The following is a 19,133-nucleotide window of genomic DNA, read 5'->3' as shown; positions in this document are numbered from 1 at the left end:
GAGGACAATTTGCGGACTCAACACTTTCAGTGTATAGCAATCTGGCTATTATTCATGGGGCAAATTATTGCGCCAATAAAATGCATGGCAGCCAGCCAAGATTTAATGAATTTGTTATTTTACAAGCATGTGAGGCTGCAGTGATCCAATCAATAAGAGGCACCAAGATCAGTTTTATCAATATATGCTTATTACAGGGCGTAAGTAAATAAATCAGTGTTTGGATTCTTTTAGTAGCCTACAAATCATCAAACAATGAAATGAAACCTTTTACTTACCTAAATATGTATTATAGGCTATGCTGTGCTTAATTGCAGTCCTTTTTCAGTGTAAATCAGTGAAGTTTGTAGCCACAACAACATCATTAGACATCAAATGTCAAACCAAATGGACAGTAAAAACAGATAACATAGGATAGCTTGTGCCTGGTAAAATCACTAACATCATTCTCTTCCGTAGAAATGCGCTACAGTAGCAGCCTCCAACAATGGGGAGAGAGGTATGTAGAATCCGCTCCTCTGATTGGCTCGGAAGGCTCCGTCAATGGTCTTGCGAAATTTTTTCTAAACAAAAATGAGGTTTTGATGGGAGAAGATTTAGTCCGACCAGCCTCTGCGATACTCACAGTCCACACATTTGCACGGATTTAAACTCCTCCTTTGGACTGACTGAACGGGACACCGAACTACGCTGTTCATTGTGTGATACAAAGTAACCGAAAGGAATCGTTTTTGCTACTTTGTAGCAGTGGATATTGACTTTGGTTGTAAATCTAAAACAAATATGACTTCATTCAATAAGGGACCAGCCTACGGGTTATCAGCAGAGGTGAAAAGCAAAGTGAGTAAAGAACTAAAAAGTAAATCATTTGTTTGTTTTTTTATAACGACATTTTGGTTTGTAAATTATTGCCGACCAACTAAAATGGGCTACAGAGTTGAACATGTGAGTCGTCCTTGTTAATAGTTTGATGCACTGGTATGGCAGATCATCTTTGGTTATGATTAATAGGCTACAAGGGCCATTTTCATATGGGACTGTCCCCTATAGAAATTTAGACGAAAAAAAACAAACAAGTTTCACACATTAATTAAAAGTTTACCAACTATTTTTGAAAACAACACTTAAGTAAAAACAATCACTGGAAATAGCATGAGTGTAAGCCAACTTAGCCCAATGTATTGTTTGTAGCAGTGGGACAGGGAGGAGTTCGCTAGTGATGGTTCGTTCGAATGTGTTTAAAAAATTTTTTTAAATGAACAGTTAACGTCAGGAACCGAATCGCGTCTGTGAAAGAGCCATATATTTGGCTCCCATATTATTACTACTGCTTTTTTAATCTCCAGACAACGATTAATTGCAGAAAAGTTATAAAAACATTCTCTGAATATTGTAATTTCTCACTGCAGGAACAATAGTAAGGTGAGAGACTTTTTCTGGTCCACACATTTTATGCAGTGCTTGTTTTTTTTCTCGTTTTTTTCTTCAGGCCACCTAATAATTTCGTCCGGTAAAGCTGTAGGCTATTTGAACTCCCATGTCAAGATCTGACATAATGCTAGGCAACTTTGTAGGTTTTACATTAGAGATTGGTTATTACTGAACGAATAGCCATTTTAGGAGCCAAATAAATTGCTGTTTTAACTGACCTGAGCCAAATGAGCCAGCTCACTGATAACTGACATCATTAGAGTCTGCAGCATAGGGGCAATGGGTAGGCTATGCCCCCACATTTAAATGTGGCAATGGGGGCTACACTGTAACTGTACAGCTGTCTCAGTCAGTCAGAGATGTTATAACAGGTTATTTAGTGTAACTTGAACAACAAATGCAACGAGAGGTGAATTACCGGGGTGGGCCCTGGTTTAAAGCCGCAATCCTGAAATTGTGTTTCAGCCAAATGGCAGCCCATATAAATGAGAGAAATGTAACCACCAAATCTCAATTTTTGATGTAAAAGACACCTTTTTTTGTGATTTCACATTTTTGAGAAACTTGCCCCAAAAAGCAAGTCACTTCCTCAAATCACTTAGACATGAACTCACTCATAAAAACAGAATCTCTGCTGTATTCTTTGACACTCTCTTTGGTCAATGTATTACAAGTTATGAATCTTACGTAGGCTAGTATCAAATTATTTGATATTTTAAAAAGAACAATGGTGTAATTTTACCCCCTTTTTCTCCCCAATTTCATGATATCCAAGTACGATCTTGTCTCATCGCAGCTACTGCCCAACAGGCTTGGGAGAGGCAAAGGTCGTGTCATGCATCCTCCGAAACATGACCCGCCAAGCTGCGCTTCTTAACAACCACTCACTTAACCCGGAAGCCAGCCGCACCAATGTGTCAGAGGAAACACTGTTCAACTGACGACCGAGGTCAGCTTGCAGGTGCTCGGCCTGCCACAAAGAGTTGCTAGAATGCGATGAGCCAAGTAAAGTCCCCTCCCGGCCAAACCCTCCACTAACCCAGACCTTTGCCAATTGTGTGCCGCCCTATGGGACTCCCGGTCACGGCCAGTTGTGACACAGCCTGGGATCGAACCCCAGGTCATAGTGACACCGGAACACTGTGATGCAGTGCCTTAGACCGCTGCCCCACTCGGGAGCCGAGCTAGTATCAAGTTTTGTTTTGGTTGGGGTTGTGGAAACTGTAGGCACAGTGATTTCAGGTATCCAATTGGCCACAGATCTCCCGGTCTGCCTGGTAGGCGGAGTTTGTCTTTTCAGACATTTAAATGGTTCAAAATGGGAGCACTGACTACCCGGTGCACAGGGCTTCTGAATCAAGTGCACCTATCTCCAACAGCTCAATCAAAAAGGAGCGCAAGTCTTTATCATTGGCTTTTCTACAGTAATGTTTGCTCAACTACGAATGCCTTGAAGATCGACCAGTCGATCATGATCGCCCAGTTGATGACACTGCATTAGAAAACAAGGTGGACGAAATTAGGGCACGAGTTGCCTTCCAGAGAGACATCAGAGATTGTAACATTCTCTGTTTCATGGAAACATGGCTTACTCGGAATATGTTGTCAGAGTCGGTATAGCCACCCAGTTTCTTCACACATCGCGCTGACTGAAACAAAGATCTCTCTGGTAAGAAGAAGGGCGGGGGTGTATGCCTTATGATTAACGACTCATGGTGTAATCATAACAACATACAGGAACTCAAGTCCATTTGTTCACCTGACCTAGAATTCATTACAATCAAATACTGACCGCATTATCTACCAAGAGAATTCTCTTCGACTATATTCACAGCCGTGTATATCCCCCCCCCCCCTCCCCCAAGCAGATAGCTCAACAGGCCCTGAAAGAACTTCACTGAACTCTATGTAAACTGGAAACCATATATCCTGAGGCTGCATTTATTGTAGCTGTGGATTTTTATAAAGCTAATCTGAGAACAAGGCTTCCTAAATCCGATCAGCATATTGAATGCGCGACACGAGCTGGTAGCATTCTGGACCATTGCTACTCTAACTTCCATGATGCATACAAAGCCCGCCCTCCCTTCGGCAAATCTGACCATGACTCCATTTTGTTTTTCCCAGCCTATAGACAGAAACTAAAACAGGAAACGTCCGTGCTCAGGTCTATCCAACGCTGGTCTGACCAATCGGAATCATGTGGACTGGGATATGTTCCGGATAGCCTCAGGCAACAACATTGACATATACGCTGACTCGGTGAGCGTGTTTATTAGCAAGTGCATCGGTGATGTTGTACCCACTGACTATTAAAACCTTCCCTAATCAGAAACCGTGATGGCAGCATTCGCGCAAAACTGAAAGCACAAACCACCACTTTTAATCATGGCGAAGCGACTGGAAACATGACCGAAAACAAACAGTGTAGCTATTCCCTCCGCAAGACAAGCAAACAAGCAAAGTGTCAGTATAGAGACAAAGTAGAGTCAATTCAACGGCTCAAACGCGAGACATATGTGGCAGGGTCTACAGTCAATCATGGATTACAAAAAGAAAACCAGCCCTGTCGCAGACATCAACGTCTTGCTCCCAGACAAATTAAACAACTTCTTTGCTCGCTTTGAGGACAATGCAGTGCCACTGACATTGCCCGCTACCAAAGCCTGTGGGCTATCCTTCACCATGTCCAACATGAGTAAAACATTTAAACGTGTTAACCCTCGCAAGGCTGCCGGCCCAGACTGCATCCCTAGCCGCATCTTCAGAGCATGCGCAGACTAGCTGGCTGGTGTGTTTTATGGACATATTCAATCAATCCCTATCCCAGTCTGCTGTGCCCACATGCTTCAAGATGGCCACCATTGTTCCTGTTCCCAAGAAAGCTAAGGTAACTGAACTAAATGATGATTTCCCTGTAGCACTCACTTCTGTCATCATGAAGTGCTTTGAGAGACTAGTCAAGGATCATATCACCTCCACCCTACCTGATACCCTAGACCAACTCCAATTTGCTTACCGCCCCAATAGGTCCACAGATAACACAACACCATCACACTGCACACTGCCCTATCCCATCTGGACAAGAGGAATACCTATGTAAGAATGCTGTTCATTGACTACAGCTCAGCATTTAACACCATAGTACCCTCCAAACTGGGTCTTGACCCCGCCCTGTGCAACTGGGTCCGGTCCTGGACTTTCTGGCGGGCCACCCCCAGATAGTGAAGGTAGGAAACAACATCTCCACCCCGCTGATTCTCAACACTGGGGTCCCACAAGGGTGTGTTCTCAGCCCTCTCCTGTACTCCCTGTTCACCCATGACTGTGTGGCCATGCACGCCTCCAACGCAATCATCAAGTTTGCAGACGACACTACAGTGGTAGGCTTGATTACCAACAACGACGAGACGGCCCACAGGGAGGAGGTGAGGGCCCTCGGAGTGTGGTGTCAGGAAAATCTCACTCAACATCAACAAAACAAAGGAGATGATTGTGGACTTCAGGAAACAGCAGAGGGAGCATCCCCCCCCATCCACATCGACGGGACAGTAGTGGAGAAAGTGGAAAGTTTTATGTTCCTCGGCGTACACATCACGGACAAACTGAAATGGTCCATCCACACAGACAGCGTGGTGAAGAGGGCGCAACAGCGCCTCTTCAACCTCAAGAGACTGAAGTTTGACTTGTAACCTAAAACACAAACTTTTACAGATGCACAATCGAGAGCATCCTGTCGGGCTGTATCACCGCCTGGTACGGGAACTGCTCCGCCCTCAACCGCAAGGTTCTCCAGAGGGTGGTTCGGTCTGCACAACACATCACCGGGGGCAAACTACCTGCCCTCCAGGACACCTACAGCACCCGATGTCACAGGAAGGCCAAAAAGATCATCAAGGACAACAACCACCCGAGCCATTGCCTGTTCACCCCGCTATCATCCAGAAGGCGAGGTCAGTACAGGTGCATGGAAGCGGGGACCGAGAGACTGAAAACAGATTCTATCTCAAGGCCATCAGACTGTTAAACAGCCATCACTAACATAGTGGCTGCTGCCAACATACAGACTCAAATCTCTGGCCACTTTAATACCTTTATTAAAATGTATCACTAGTCACTTTAAATAACGGCACTTTAATGTCTACATATCCTACATTATTCATCTCATATGTATATACTGTATTCTATACCATCGACTGCATCTTGCCTATGCCGCACGACCATCGCTCATCCATATATTTATATGTGCATATTCTTATTCATCCCTTTACATTTGTGTGTATAAGGTAGTCGTTGTGAATTTGTTAGATTTCTTGTTAGATTTGTTGTTAAATATTACTGCACTGTCGGAACTAGAAGCACAAGCATTTCGCTACACTCGCATTAACATCTGCTAACCATGTGTATGTGACCAATAAATTTGATTTGATGTCCCACTGGTTTATAACACATTGGCCTAGGCTACCGAAGTTGTCCCTCTGTAGGAAATGATTGAATCATGACATCGTCGATCAGCCTATCCATCGGAAACAGGACAGTCAAGGCCGAAGGAGCATAGCCTACTCAGGCCCGTGTGTAATGTTTATGTGAAACTGTGTCTCGTGTACAGTTTCTATCTGCCCTGTCTCGGTTTGAATTGATAGCAGTGGTGCCAGAAGCCAGCCAAGGTTTTTCTCTCTCCTGATAAAAGATAAGCAGGCTGTCATAGCCTATTGTTGGCCAATGATGTGAAAATCCAGTTAGAGAGGGATGATAATGGATATTTTTAAACAAACCTTAAGGAGAAATTGACCAGGAGCACAAAAACTTGAGAACAACACAGTGGAATCTAGGCTACTGTATTTAAGTGTGTTGCAGAATGATGAGATCATCAACAAACATACACAGTGGTGTTAGTGTAGCCTACACAGTCCATTTATACATAGCCTTGCACTGGCTGGCTTTCAAGTAACAGATTTCTATGTCAACTTTTGGCACACTAAGTCAGGAATTTGTCAAACACTCCAGCAGATTGTAAATTTATCAAGCTCTGATTAAATACAGACTGCAGAAACTGGAGAAAACTATACATGCAATCACCCGTATTGTACGGGCTTCTTTGGAAGTCACATGTCAGAGATGCTTAGAATTCCTCAATGATCCCTCTCTATTACCAACATCCCCTAGTCTCACATTGCCACACTTCCTGAACGTGAGAAACTGGAACCTGGAAACTGGCAACAAACAACCCAATCTGAAAGATCTCTAATTCACTGAGCTTTAGTGTCTCTCTCGCTCTCCTATTGGACTATGATTTTTGTCATTTTGAGAGGTCTCTCTCTGCCTGAAGATGGGATATTACGAGTGTAAGTTCATTATGCTGTGGTTCCAAGCAGAGTTAAAATCGTGTGCCTCAAACCATCTGTTTCTCATGCCTTAATGAGACCAGACCACCTCATTCCTTAATTAGCACAGTTTCTGATGTCTCTCTGTTGTGGTCCATCTGATCCATAAAGTGGTTCAAGACAGGCTACAGTTTTAGGCTACTGCGTCATGTCTCCTAGCTGTACCTACTGCTTAAGTGCCCCTGTTTATGTTTGTACTTTCATTCACATTGTGGTGGTATGAAAAGCTTTCAGGTGAGGTAATCTCTTGAACCTTGACAGTATCAGATGGGCGATACTAGTACAGCCAAACGCTGGCTCAGCCGGGAAAATATAAAAATTATGTTAGCTCTCGTTCTTCTAATGCGTGTGTGCTTTCTGATATTTTCCAGGGTGGCTGTCAACACGCATGCTTTATTTCACGGTTAATTGTGATAAATATCCAGTGCATTCTGAAAGGGGGGGAAATGGAAAGCAGCTTAGTTTCCAATGTAAATGCTTGCTAATGTCGAAAGATGAGCAGCAACTGTCATTCAACTACACACACACACACACGTGCACTTTAAATTAAGGATACAGGTTGTCCTTTCTTGCTTGAATTATGTTAGACAAAAAGAAAAAGCTAAAGCTGAATGTTTGGAACAGTCCCTGTGTTCCAAAGTTACTTTCTTCAGCCCATATTGTTTATAAAGTCAAACCACCATGTTAGTTATTTGTAATCCAACAAGCCAGCAGTGCTTTCCAAGGGGTCACCGGCACTCAGGTTGAAGTGCTGACCAAATGTTTGACTGACTGACTAACTGGTGTTTTTTTGGGCTGGGACTTCTCAAGTGTTTGTAAAATAGAGCAGGAATTCCCTCTGGAGCCTGGGAGCACATGAACTCACATCTGTTATATCTTTCCTACAGCAGTTGGAGGGTCGTGAACTTAGAGTTTGACTGCTCTTGTTAGGGTAGAGCTTTAGCTGAATCCGGTGCTGTGTGAAAGAGGGAGTCGTGTTAATGAGGTCAGAAGACATTGGGTTACCACCAAGTAGCCTATAGCCCTCCTGAGAATTTCATGTTGAGTTTGTTTTCATTTCAGCCAGACGGTTTCAGAAGTAAAGATTTCCATACAGAAAAAAACAACTTAATGTTCAGTTTGGTTCTCACCCAAAGGGTTTCAGTAGTAAATATGATATTTTCTCCAGCCGGGTCTGATAGGAAATCACATTTATCTGATTACTCACTAATACATGCTTGCTAAAATAGTTGATCATAGATAGTGGGGCTGCAAAGCCTCGCCATTCATGTAGGTCTGAATCTGCCTTGTTTGTTTTTCCCCTCCATTGAAGTCTTTGGGTGGGCGAGTTGTTGGTTCCTTAAGCAAACAGAGAATTTGGTTATATATCTCTGCTGAATCTTTGGCAGGAAAGAGATTGCAGACGTGCAGTCTTGGAACCACAAGACGCACAACAATGCAAGCTCTGTCCAGCTCCTCTGCTCTCCTCTACCTCAATGTGTGTTTTCTCTAGTGGCCCTGGAGCAGGCAGGGAGCCCTGGATAGGAGCCAGGTGTTGGCTGAATGAGGCCCAACTCAGGCTTCCCTGGCTAGGGAGAGGAATTAGGAGAACAGGGCAGTCTGGCTGGTGGTGGTCTTAATACACCATAATCATGTTCTGTAGGGCACAACATAGAAAAACACTTTGAAACAGTACATGACAAATTTGTCTAGGTAGTCCTTCTCAAAAGTCCAGGTAGTCCCTCCATGTTTGTCTGTTTTCTATGCTTTGGTGCCAAATGAACATGACCCAGATATGTGGTGGAGGACTGGTTATTGTGGGGTTGTCTTACCCCCCCCCCCCCGTCCTTTTTTAATAGTAAAACACAATACCATTACTACCAATGTGGGGGGAGCGCTGCAGGGAGAAGTGTTGGGGGATGGAGTGTTCCCCTGCTATTTGCTGACAGGAGACAATTCCCTCCCTGCAATGGTTCAGGCTGGATTTTCTTTTCACAGTGAGACTGATTCCTAAATTCTTTGTTTTGTCACGTTAACCCCTGAGATGCTGTTTTGGGGTGAACAGAAACTGAGCCCTTTTCCTGAAACCATTGTTCAGCTTTTTTTTTACTTTCACATCCCCAAGATCGATACTGGGTGTTTCACCAACCTTGACATGTTCAACTTTGATGAAGGCTAATGTTAGCTAGTGCACCTATTTTGTTTGTGCTAACACTATTGTCTGTAACAACATGTTAAAGACTTAATGGACGATTGTTGACTCTGTTGGACTTTTTGTTATTGTTGGTTTCTTGCTTAATTAACATCAGAGGCTCTTTCCACGTCTCAAGTTTGGTTTTATTAAGGCTAAAGTTAGGATTTGGCCTAGTGCAGTGATTGGTTTTATTAAGGCTCCAAACTATATGTAAACATTTCTAGTTCACTACACATTTTATTGCACGGCCAATCACTTCACATTATGTGGTCTACTGAGCTTTTTCAGAGCTAACGGATAGTGGTTAAATATGAATGAATACCAGCTGGACTGTTTGTTCAATACTTGGTCATGTGTGTGATTGAACAAATAATTAATCAAGTGGGGGTCATTCTGGTCATAGAATCTGTCAAGTTCCCTGTTAGAGATGCCCTCAATTCTATAAGATATTGTATAAATGGGACCGATAACTTGATTGTAAGGAACTTCATGACTATACAATTCCGTTTGGCTAGAAATTGTTTCAAAGAGAAACAATACCAGACTGGATGATGCACGTTATTGATTTAAACAACAATTGCCTCAACAGTGGTGTATCTAGCCAAAATTGAATTGATCGTGTTGGACTTCTGGGGCATTTTCTCCCTTTAAACTTTCTTCTCCGTCCAGATGTTTTCTAGGTTCTGCAACGTCATCAGGAAATGCTTTGGGCTACAGTGTTGGATTGTGGAAGACGGGCTTGTCTGGGGTTCAATTCCAGTGGGGTTTAGCCCATGTAGCTTTCCAGATTTCTTCTCAGAAGCTTTCCTTTTATCGACTCCAAGACATAAGAGAACTGGGGGGAGTTGGCAGTGTTCCTAGAGAAGTACTGCTGTGCTGGGAGAGAGAAGTGAAGAAAGAGAAATCTCTCCTCTCTAATCCTCCCTGATTTCTCTCTGAGGAGGGCTCTGTGTGTTCTCGGGTGATGGTTTGGCTTCCAGCTGCTGTCAGTCAGTGGCACAAAAAGCCTCCGATGAATTTTTGTAAATGACAGTGTGCTGTCAAGCTGTTCAGAAGGGATGGACAAGTTCCTCTATAACCCTTCCACTCCATCCCAGTCCTCTCATTGAGTCATGTTTTGCAACTAGAACACCACTTTGGCCCTTTTACAAGATGGAGGGACGTTTGAAGATTTGCCTTTGACTGTTATTATGTGAGAACAGGGCCTTGTTTCTCTCACTCTCTCTCTCTCTCACACACACGTACACCGCTTCAGAGAGGGCATGTCTTTCTGGTGACGGCCTTCACATTCCAGCTGACAGGATTTAGTGTGTGTGGGGGGGGGGGGTGATAAACTGCAGTTAAAAGAAAACAAGCCTTTCTCTGCCGAATAGGGGGGAAGAAGTTGGCTACAAGTTTATGGGCTTCAAGCTTTCGTCTCACATAGTAGTGCTAAAAGGCTGTCATAACCCCAATGGCTTTATTAGCTTTCAATACGCCTGGTTTACATTGCTACATAGCCTACATATAGCATCCCTCTTGAAGCCCAGCATTAACATGTGGTGCTAAAGAGCTAATATCAGCACACTGCGAATAAGCTACAGTTGTAGAGTAAAGGTGAAACAAAGAATGGACTATAATGAAAGGGAGAGGAGTGGAATGGAGGCAAGATGCTTTGTCTCCTGTGGTCTTCCTCTTTGACTAGATTATAGAGATGAGTTTGTTTGTTTAACTGACTCCGTGTGAACTGTGAGATGCACTTGTGAAAAGCCCATGTTTATAGGACATAGGCCAATGTTGAAGTTTTTGTTTACAATGGAATATGAACTAATGGGTGACTGTAGCTGCAAAGCACAGTTAAATATACTCCGTTGTTTGACATTTGTAGAAAGGACCTGGAAAAGTTCCATGGCATTGTTCAATCCAATTGTGGGTAACTGACAGTACAGTACTTAGTCATTTACAGTAGATTACAACACATTCAATGTAGGCCTACCATTTTTAGCAGATCCAGTGAATCTGTTTACATTTAATGACTTTTGGCTTCCGCATGTGTTCTGTAGTGTGCGGTTGGCAATTGAAACCTTGAGCATGGTAAATGCTCCAGAGAGCCAGCGGGGGAGGTTTCCAAGCCCTTGACTTCTCATGTTGTGTTTGTGTGTGTGTATTGGAGAGGAAGCAGTGGGAGAAGAAGAGGAGCATGCCATTGTAATTGGCTTCACATTCACACACACACACACACACACACACACACACACACACACACACACACACACACACACTTCCTCTTCCTCCGATGGCTACTGTCCATGCCATGATGCCCATAGCATCACTTCCTCTCTGAGCTGTGTCCTGGTGCACATTAGCTACCCAGCATTTTAGTGAGCTGACCCTGGGAGAACGGACTGTCCCTAACATACAAGACCACAATAAATAGATTATTGTCATTTATTTTCCTGGCAATAGACCAGGATTAATGTGCTCTAGAAAAAACTACATCGGACCACACTAAGGGCCTTAAGTGTCTTCATTTGGGCTAGTGTCTTTCAGTCTCGAAAATATCTTCTCTTTTACTTCTCAGAAAACCGGGGTTGCATCATGGGCTCCCTTATGAACAACAGGTGAATTTGTGTATATATTTTTTTCTCACACTGGCTTTGAAGCCAACGTGGGAATCTGAAAGCATTTCTGACGTAACGTTGGGACTCACTAGAAGGGTTGACGTCCTTACTGTTTGTTTGGACCCAATAAGGTTCTAACAACAATCTATATTACATGAATCACTTAGCTAAATCACTTTGCTCCTGAGTGGCGCAGCGGTCTAAGGCACTGCATCTCAGTGCTAGCGGTGTCACTACAGACCCTAGTTCAATTCCAGGCTGTCTCACAACCGGCTGTGATTGGGAGTCCCATAGGGCGGCGCACAATTGGCCCAGCGTTTTCTGGGTTAGGCCGTCATTGTAAATAAGAATTTGTTCTTAAAACCTCCTTAAGGATCGGAACCTTTTTTTTTTCAATTTTCGCCTAAAATGACATACCCAAATCTAACTGCCTGTAGCTCAGGACCTGAAGCAAGGATATGCATATTCTTGATACCATTTGAAAGGAAACACTTTGACATTTGTGGAAATGTGAAATGAATGTAGGAGATCATAACACATTTGATCTGGTAAAAGATAATACAAAGAAAAAAACATGCACTTTTTTGTTCCATCTTTGAAATGCAGGCAACAGGTCACAATGTACTAGTCCAGGTTAGGCGCAATTTCGATTTTGGCCACTAGATGGCAGCAGTATGCAGAGACTGATAAAATGAACCATTGCGTTTCTGTTCAAAATGTTGTATCAAGACTGCCCAAATGTGCCTAATTTGGTTTATTAATAAATGTTCACGTTCATAACTGTACACTCTCCTCAAACAATAATGGTATTCTTGCACTGTAGTAGCTACTGTAAATTGGACAGTGCAGTTAGATTAACAAGAATGTAAGCTTTCAGCCCATATCAGATATGTCTGTCCTGGGAAATGTTCTTGTTACTTACAACCTCATGCTAATCACATTAGCCTACATTAGCTCAACCATTCCTTGTGGGGGGACACCGATCCCGTAGAGGTTAACTGACTTGCCTCGTTAAATAAAATGAACGTCTGGTTGGCACAACATTTTAAAGCCAAACGTCTGGGCTTTTATGCTATTCCAGACAGAAGGTCAACATTTGAGCTTTAAGCCCCCCCCCCCCAGTCACAGCCTGTTGATTTACCCCACAGCTCAGTACTTACTCTGCTGAAATGACACCCTATTCCTTTTATAGTGCACTACTTTTCACCAGGGCTCTAGTCAAAAGTAGTGCACTAAATAGGTAATTGGGTGCCATTTGGGGCACATCTGTAAAAGCCCAGCTTGCTAACAACTTCTTACAATCTTCTCAATGGGGAAAACTTTTTGGTTTTTATTACATTGTCAAAGGACATTATGAAACACGCCATGCAAGCCTGTAGCTTGATCAGTGATACAGACTTGAACATAGAAGATGTTTGTCTAGGTTCTGAGATAATAACTTTTACTAAGCCACTGTGCTTTCACCTTCTCAGATCGCAGGCAAATATGACATGCAAAAGGAGGAGGAGCTTCGGTTCTGGATCGAGGAGGTGACGGCGATGGCCATTGGCGAGAATTTCCAGAAGGGCCTAAAGGATGGAGTCATCCTGGGAGAGTAAGTGTCTGTGTTTACTGCAGAGCTGACGGTGATAGAGAGTTGACATTGGTGTGTGTGTGCCCTCCACACTATGCTGTGATCTGCAGCTAATGTTTGCCGAGTGGAGACTGATTAGGATTTTACATATGAGTAATCAATCACACTCCAGTCACTATCCAAATATTGATGTGGTGATTTGCATTTTGTCTGTTTTATATTACAGTTGAATACTGCAGATATTGTCCTCAGCAAAGAATTATATTTTTTTACATTGAACTTGAACACTTTAAACTGAATGTTGTGTGTAAGATGCATAAACATTTCGCTACACCCGCGATAACATCTGCAAAATATATATCAGATTTGATTTCATAGACTGACCTTCTCTCTTTCTTAGGTTGATAAACAAACTGCAACCTGGCTCAATAAAGAAAATTAACCACTCACAACTGAACTGGCACAAGGTAGGCTAACCTAAACCTCAATGTATGGAGTTTAGAGTACACAATCTCCCGTAATAATATGAACACTTAAAAAAAAAAGAAAGCACAAAGACAAAAGAGTGGCTGTTCAGCTCATTAATACCGTTTAAGACCTGTAAGCCATATGTCGTGCATGGACAATAAGTGGACTCCTTCATTAAGCCTTCAGCTCTCTCTCCTCACTCTGGCTCTCACACACACACACACACACACACCTTCTTTATGGAGTTATTACTTCCTGATGTTCATACTAAAGCCCCCCCCCCCCCCCCATCTCTGCTATGCCCATCAGGAGGATGTAATGTCACAGAACATTCTGATAGAAATGTAGCATGTAGAAAATATACTATTGTCTTGTCAGCAATAATAGGGAATCGTGCCAGCTCTATTCAATCTATTTCTATCTGTAACCTGTGTTATGTTCCCCCAGCTGGAGAATCTTGGCAACTTCATCAAAGCCATCCTGGCCTACGGCATGAAGCCCAATGACATCTTCGAGGCCAACGACCTGTTTGAGAACGGCAACATGACCCAAGTCCAGAGCACATTGCTCTCCCTTGCTAGCATAGTAAGTGTGATACCCAGGGGGGTAGAAAGACTTCCTTAATTATGAATATTATTTAGATGTTTTAAAACATACAAGACATGTTATGGTACAGTTAGTGTCTCCTGGGAGAAAGACTTTGACACCTACTGTAAAGTGTTACCAATACATTCTGATAGGGTTCCTTCTCTCCAAGGGACTTGTAGCATCAATATATTTCCACATTCTTATCTTCTTCCACAGGCAAAGACCAAAGGCATGCACACATCATGTGACATTGGTGTGAAATACGCAGACAAACAGACACGCCATTTTGATGACGATAAGATCAAGGCTGGACAATGTGTCATCGGACTGCAGGTAAGACATGATGATGCTTAAACAACCACAGGTTGTTGGGCTCTGTTACTGGATGTGACTATATAATAAAAGTTTTTTTTTGTTCATTATTATACCTTTTCAATATCTCGCCAATGGAAATCATCCTGATTTAATGAATGTTTTGTATGTAGCTTATTTAACTGATTCTTCAATCGCTGGTAATAGATGTGGGGCGGCAGGTAGCCTAGCGGTTAAGAGCGTTGGGCCAGTAACCTGGTTCTAATCCCCAAACGAACTAGGTGAAGTCGCCCTGGATAAGAGTGTCTGCTAAATGACTAAAATGTAAGTGCAATACGTCTATTCAGCTATGTTCCTGGGTATTTTAGATGGGGACCAACAAGTGTGCGAGCCAGGCTGGTATGACAGCATATGGGACCAGAAGACATCTTTACGACCCAAGGTCCCAGACAGACAAGCCTTATGACCAGACCACCATCAGTCTGCAGATGGGTACCAACAAAGGAGCCAGCCAGGTATAATCAATTATGTATATAAACACTGTGAATGTCTATGGGTAGAACGAACACTGATGCATTTACAGGGCTCCACTTCCCCTGTTGAAACCTCGATGCAACCTATGTAATGGAAGGAACTAGCTAGCAAGTGCTACTTTCAAGAGAGCCAAGGGAATGTAACAGAGAGCAATGGGATCTAGTGTACAATATGATGGAGACTTCACATGGCTTTTCATTGCACATTGCCATAATCACATGGTCGATGATACATGATACGTATGTTTGTCTTGAAGACAATCCAAGTCAATAACTGTTTTCCTGGAAAGCTCCTAAAGTGTACCCCCTCCCCGGCCCTCTCTCCCTCTCCTCTCCCCTCCCAGGCCGGTATGTCCTGCCCAGGAACGCGTCGGGACATCTTCGACAATAAGCAGGTGCATCCAGTGGACAACTCCACCATCTCCCTGCAGATGGGCACCAACAAGGTGGCGTCCCAGAAAGGCATGAGTGCGTACGGCCTGGGACGCCAGGTGTACGACCCCAAGTACTGCGGCTCGCCCACCGAGCCCGTCATACATACCAACGGGAGCCAAGGCACGGGCACCAACTGCTCTGAGATCAGCGACAGTGACTATCAGGCAGAGGAATTCCTCCAGGAGGGAGAGGGGGAGGAGTACCCAGTGGCTTATCAGGAAGAGGACAACTACAACGACGTGGCCCACTACAACAACATCGACCAGGGAATCGACTATTAGGGCTGTCCGGGGCCATCCGGCACTAGCCTGGTCCCAGATTAGTTTGTGCTGTCTTGCCAAAGACCATAGGAGTTGGCAAGACCGCACAAACAGATCTGGGACCAGGTTAATCCGGCGCCACCTTAACACCACAACGACCGCTAGACGGAGCAGTATTAAACCAGTGTATTTTATCGATGACAAACAGAGCAAGTCTTTTGCTATCCTCGCTAATCTTTTACATTTTTTTTATTGAAGCATAAGAGATAAATATTGTCTTGAGCGCGTTCCTTCTCCACCTCCTCCCCAACTCTCCTTCCATTTGAGCAGTAGTGTTCATGCCGTTGTAGTTAAAGCATAACGTGCTGAGATACAGTGTTGGAGATGCTATATTATAATATTTTTATACTATTACATTATGAAGTATGGGACACTGTGAAGTAAAGATTAATTTAGCCAACTTTGTAGCATTTGCAATCATTCCACTTTTTTTATCCCATAGACTTCTTTTACTGATCATATCATCCTTTTAAAGGAATTAATTCACTGACTGCTTTGCTTTCTGCCAACCTAAAAGGACCAATTATTACCTTTTTATATCAATACAATTGAGTGAGCCTCAGAGTAACCAGTGGCCATCTCATCTGTTTAAATTTTTTGGTAGGTTTCAATACAAGTCACTGCACCATTTATTTTCCTAAAATCGCGCAGAGTAATTTCTAATGGCTATTCCATTAGACCAGATGCATACAGTAGGGCTAGTCTTATTGTGCCATGCCATGTCTCATGTTCTTATAGCCACCCTCCATTCCCACTGTATTTATTGCCATGTCTCTCATTATAAACTAGTGTGGTGTCTGAAAAGGCACCCTATTCCCTATATAGTGCACTACTTTTAGCCAGGGCTCTGGTCTAAAGTAGTGCACTATATAGGGTTGTATTTCAGACGCAGCCTGTCCTCTGTTATGTAATTATAAAAAAGAAATTAAAGCAAAAATGTATGTTCCAAATAAAGCCTATTCCTTGGTTCTCCAAGCTTTCATAGTCCATTGTCAACTTTATTTGCACTGTCTTCCAATCTTTTATCAAATTTCCTCTATATAAATTGGTAATGTAATTTAACCAGAATTAAATGACATGCCTGAAGCAGGAAGAATTTTTCCACATTGTGATTCTGATTGGCATTTGCCCTTTAATACTAAGTGGTTTGCAGGACTTTTGATTTCATTAGGAGGGCACGCTAGTCTTGTACATTTTATGACGACGAATTGGAATGTCACTGAGCCTTGGCTGTATATTAAAACTATTCATATAGACCTAAACTTACTCTAAATATTCTGTTATGAGGCTTTAGCCACAGTGGATGACTCTGAGACGGCTTTTGGAAGCAGCCCACTGCCTGAATCGATGTCCACCGTTTTCTACAGACTGTTGTAAACTGCTTTTCCACTCAGAGCGGTTGTCTCAAAAGTGGAACAAAAAAAGAAGTCTGCAAAATAAAGTCATAGGATTTGTCTGGGCCCATAGTGTTCTGGTCAAAAGTATTGCACTATGTAGGGAATAGGATGCCATTACTGACACTCCCACTGGCTGAAGAGAAGCTTGCCTGATGTGCCCCTCCATACATCAATTACTGACCATTTTTAGTCATAATGTTGAAAATGAATCATTGAAATGTTAACTGCAGTCTGTTTGTGTGGCCAAAATAAATAAATAAATGCATTTGTTTTTCAATTGTGACAGTAAAGTGGAGCTTGATTAACTGTTCCAATGGCTTGGCCAGAGATCCAACCCGATAAACAACCATGACAGAGGACTAGCAGCTCAGCCAGCATCCACAGACATATTTGGAAACATCAGACAGAGTAGAATTTAATTAAGCTAAGCTTTGCTGCTCTCTCTTTTTGTCCCACTCCTGAATGGAATAAGCAGAAGAAAGGCTGAATTGAAAGCAATGTGATGAGTGTGTTTTGAGAACTAGCATTCCTGTGTTCTGGGAAAGGGATGGTTGAGTGAGTCAGTTCTGAGGGTGGCTGTCTGTGTGTTGGACATGGTGTGTGTGTGTGGAGCGTTAGTGTTGGACATGGTCTGCAAAAAGGCGATGTATGGTAATTCACTCAAGGCCTCAATCTGGAAGGAATGTTAAGAGCTGCAGCATATGGTTTACTGGCTTTGTAAAGGCAGACCTAACATATTGTGTTACACGCCACACCATTAACTTTTAGTGGGAATGCATGTACAAAGGGTTTCTCCTTTGGTGAGTCCACAATTATATATTAAGTACATCGCTCAAGGTCTTATAATTCTTGAAATCCACTTGTTTGCTTTCCATAGTCAAATTCACACTATCACAGTTTATGAATCATGCCTACTTATACACTGCGTCAACAGCGCCATAGTTATTGGTAGTTGACCTCTCGTGTGTCCAACCATGTGATGAGCTAATCAAACAGACTGTGTGTCCATACTGGGCTTCGTAACACCAAGGACTGACATGCCAACTCAACCAATGGGCTTCATGAGAAAACTATGGCATTCATTCAAGAGCTGTCTCCTTTTTTTAGCCGCAGTCAGTTCGCTGCTTGGGAATAATCAGTGCTTTGTGTGTGAGCTTTGGAATCCAGGACGAAAACGCAAGACTCAATTTTAGAGAAGGCAGTCCAAATAAGGTGGTTACCACAGCAACCGCAGTAGGAAGGCCTTTAAAGGCAAGGCAGAACTCGAAACGACCAGTCCTGCAGCATGGCGGGAGGCAAACACAAACCGTGTTGACACACACACACACACACACACACACACACACACACACACACACACACACACACACACACACACACACACACACACACACACACACACACACACACACACACACACACACACACACACACACACACACCCTGCTCAGGGCCAAAAACATGTCAGGAAGCCTGTGTATTGAAGGTCTTTGATAAACGATGTGTGGTAACCATTACCCACGGACTGTTACTGTTTAAGAGACTACTATTCGGTCTTGGTTAATTTCCATATTTGCGGTGTCTTTTGGTCAGTTACAGTAACTTGAGAAAATTTACCAATGATTTTAATAGGTAACAGAGAAGGTACAGTGGTGTGTATTCACATTGCAGCTGAGGGAATCTAGCATTGTGGCTGACATTGAAGCCTCATCGTTTATCAATGCCCAGAGATCTTCCAACCAGTCAACACATCTATGAGAGGACCAGGCTTCAGACGGAGGGTCTGTGGTTTGAAACGGCTTTTAGCTTCATCTCAGGTTATCAACCATGCATATTTTGAAAAATATTTTGGTAATAATACCACCATGCATATTTCTATTGATTTCATATTACTCGAGTGGCCTGGTTTTGCAGTGTAA

At 43.0% G+C, this 19,133-nt stretch overlaps 2 protein-coding genes across 2 annotated transcripts in view; one reads left to right on the top strand and one right to left on the bottom strand.

The window, feature by feature from the left end:
- LOC115153139 (transmembrane protein 56-B) overlaps positions 1-19,133 on the bottom strand; it is a 128,010-nt gene that overhangs the window by 33,542 nt on the left and 75,335 nt on the right. The gene's annotated exons all lie outside the window — the stretch shown is intronic.
- Positions 588-16,799, top strand: LOC115153132 (calponin-3). The gene is made up of 7 exons (XM_029698221.1): positions 588-840; positions 13,061-13,182; positions 13,562-13,628; positions 14,077-14,214; positions 14,434-14,550; positions 14,898-15,044; positions 15,407-16,799. The coding sequence occupies exons 1-7, from the start codon at positions 784-786 to the stop codon at positions 15,776-15,778; spliced, it is 1,020 nt and encodes a 339-aa protein (XP_029554081.1). The 5' UTR covers positions 588-783; the 3' UTR covers positions 15,779-16,799.

The sequence above is a fragment of the Salmo trutta genome, chromosome 2, assembly GCF_901001165.1.
Source record: "Salmo trutta chromosome 2, fSalTru1.1, whole genome shotgun sequence".
NCBI lineage: Eukaryota > Metazoa > Chordata > Actinopteri > Salmoniformes > Salmonidae > Salmo > Salmo trutta.
This window is presented reverse-complemented; position numbering and strand designations above follow the sequence as displayed.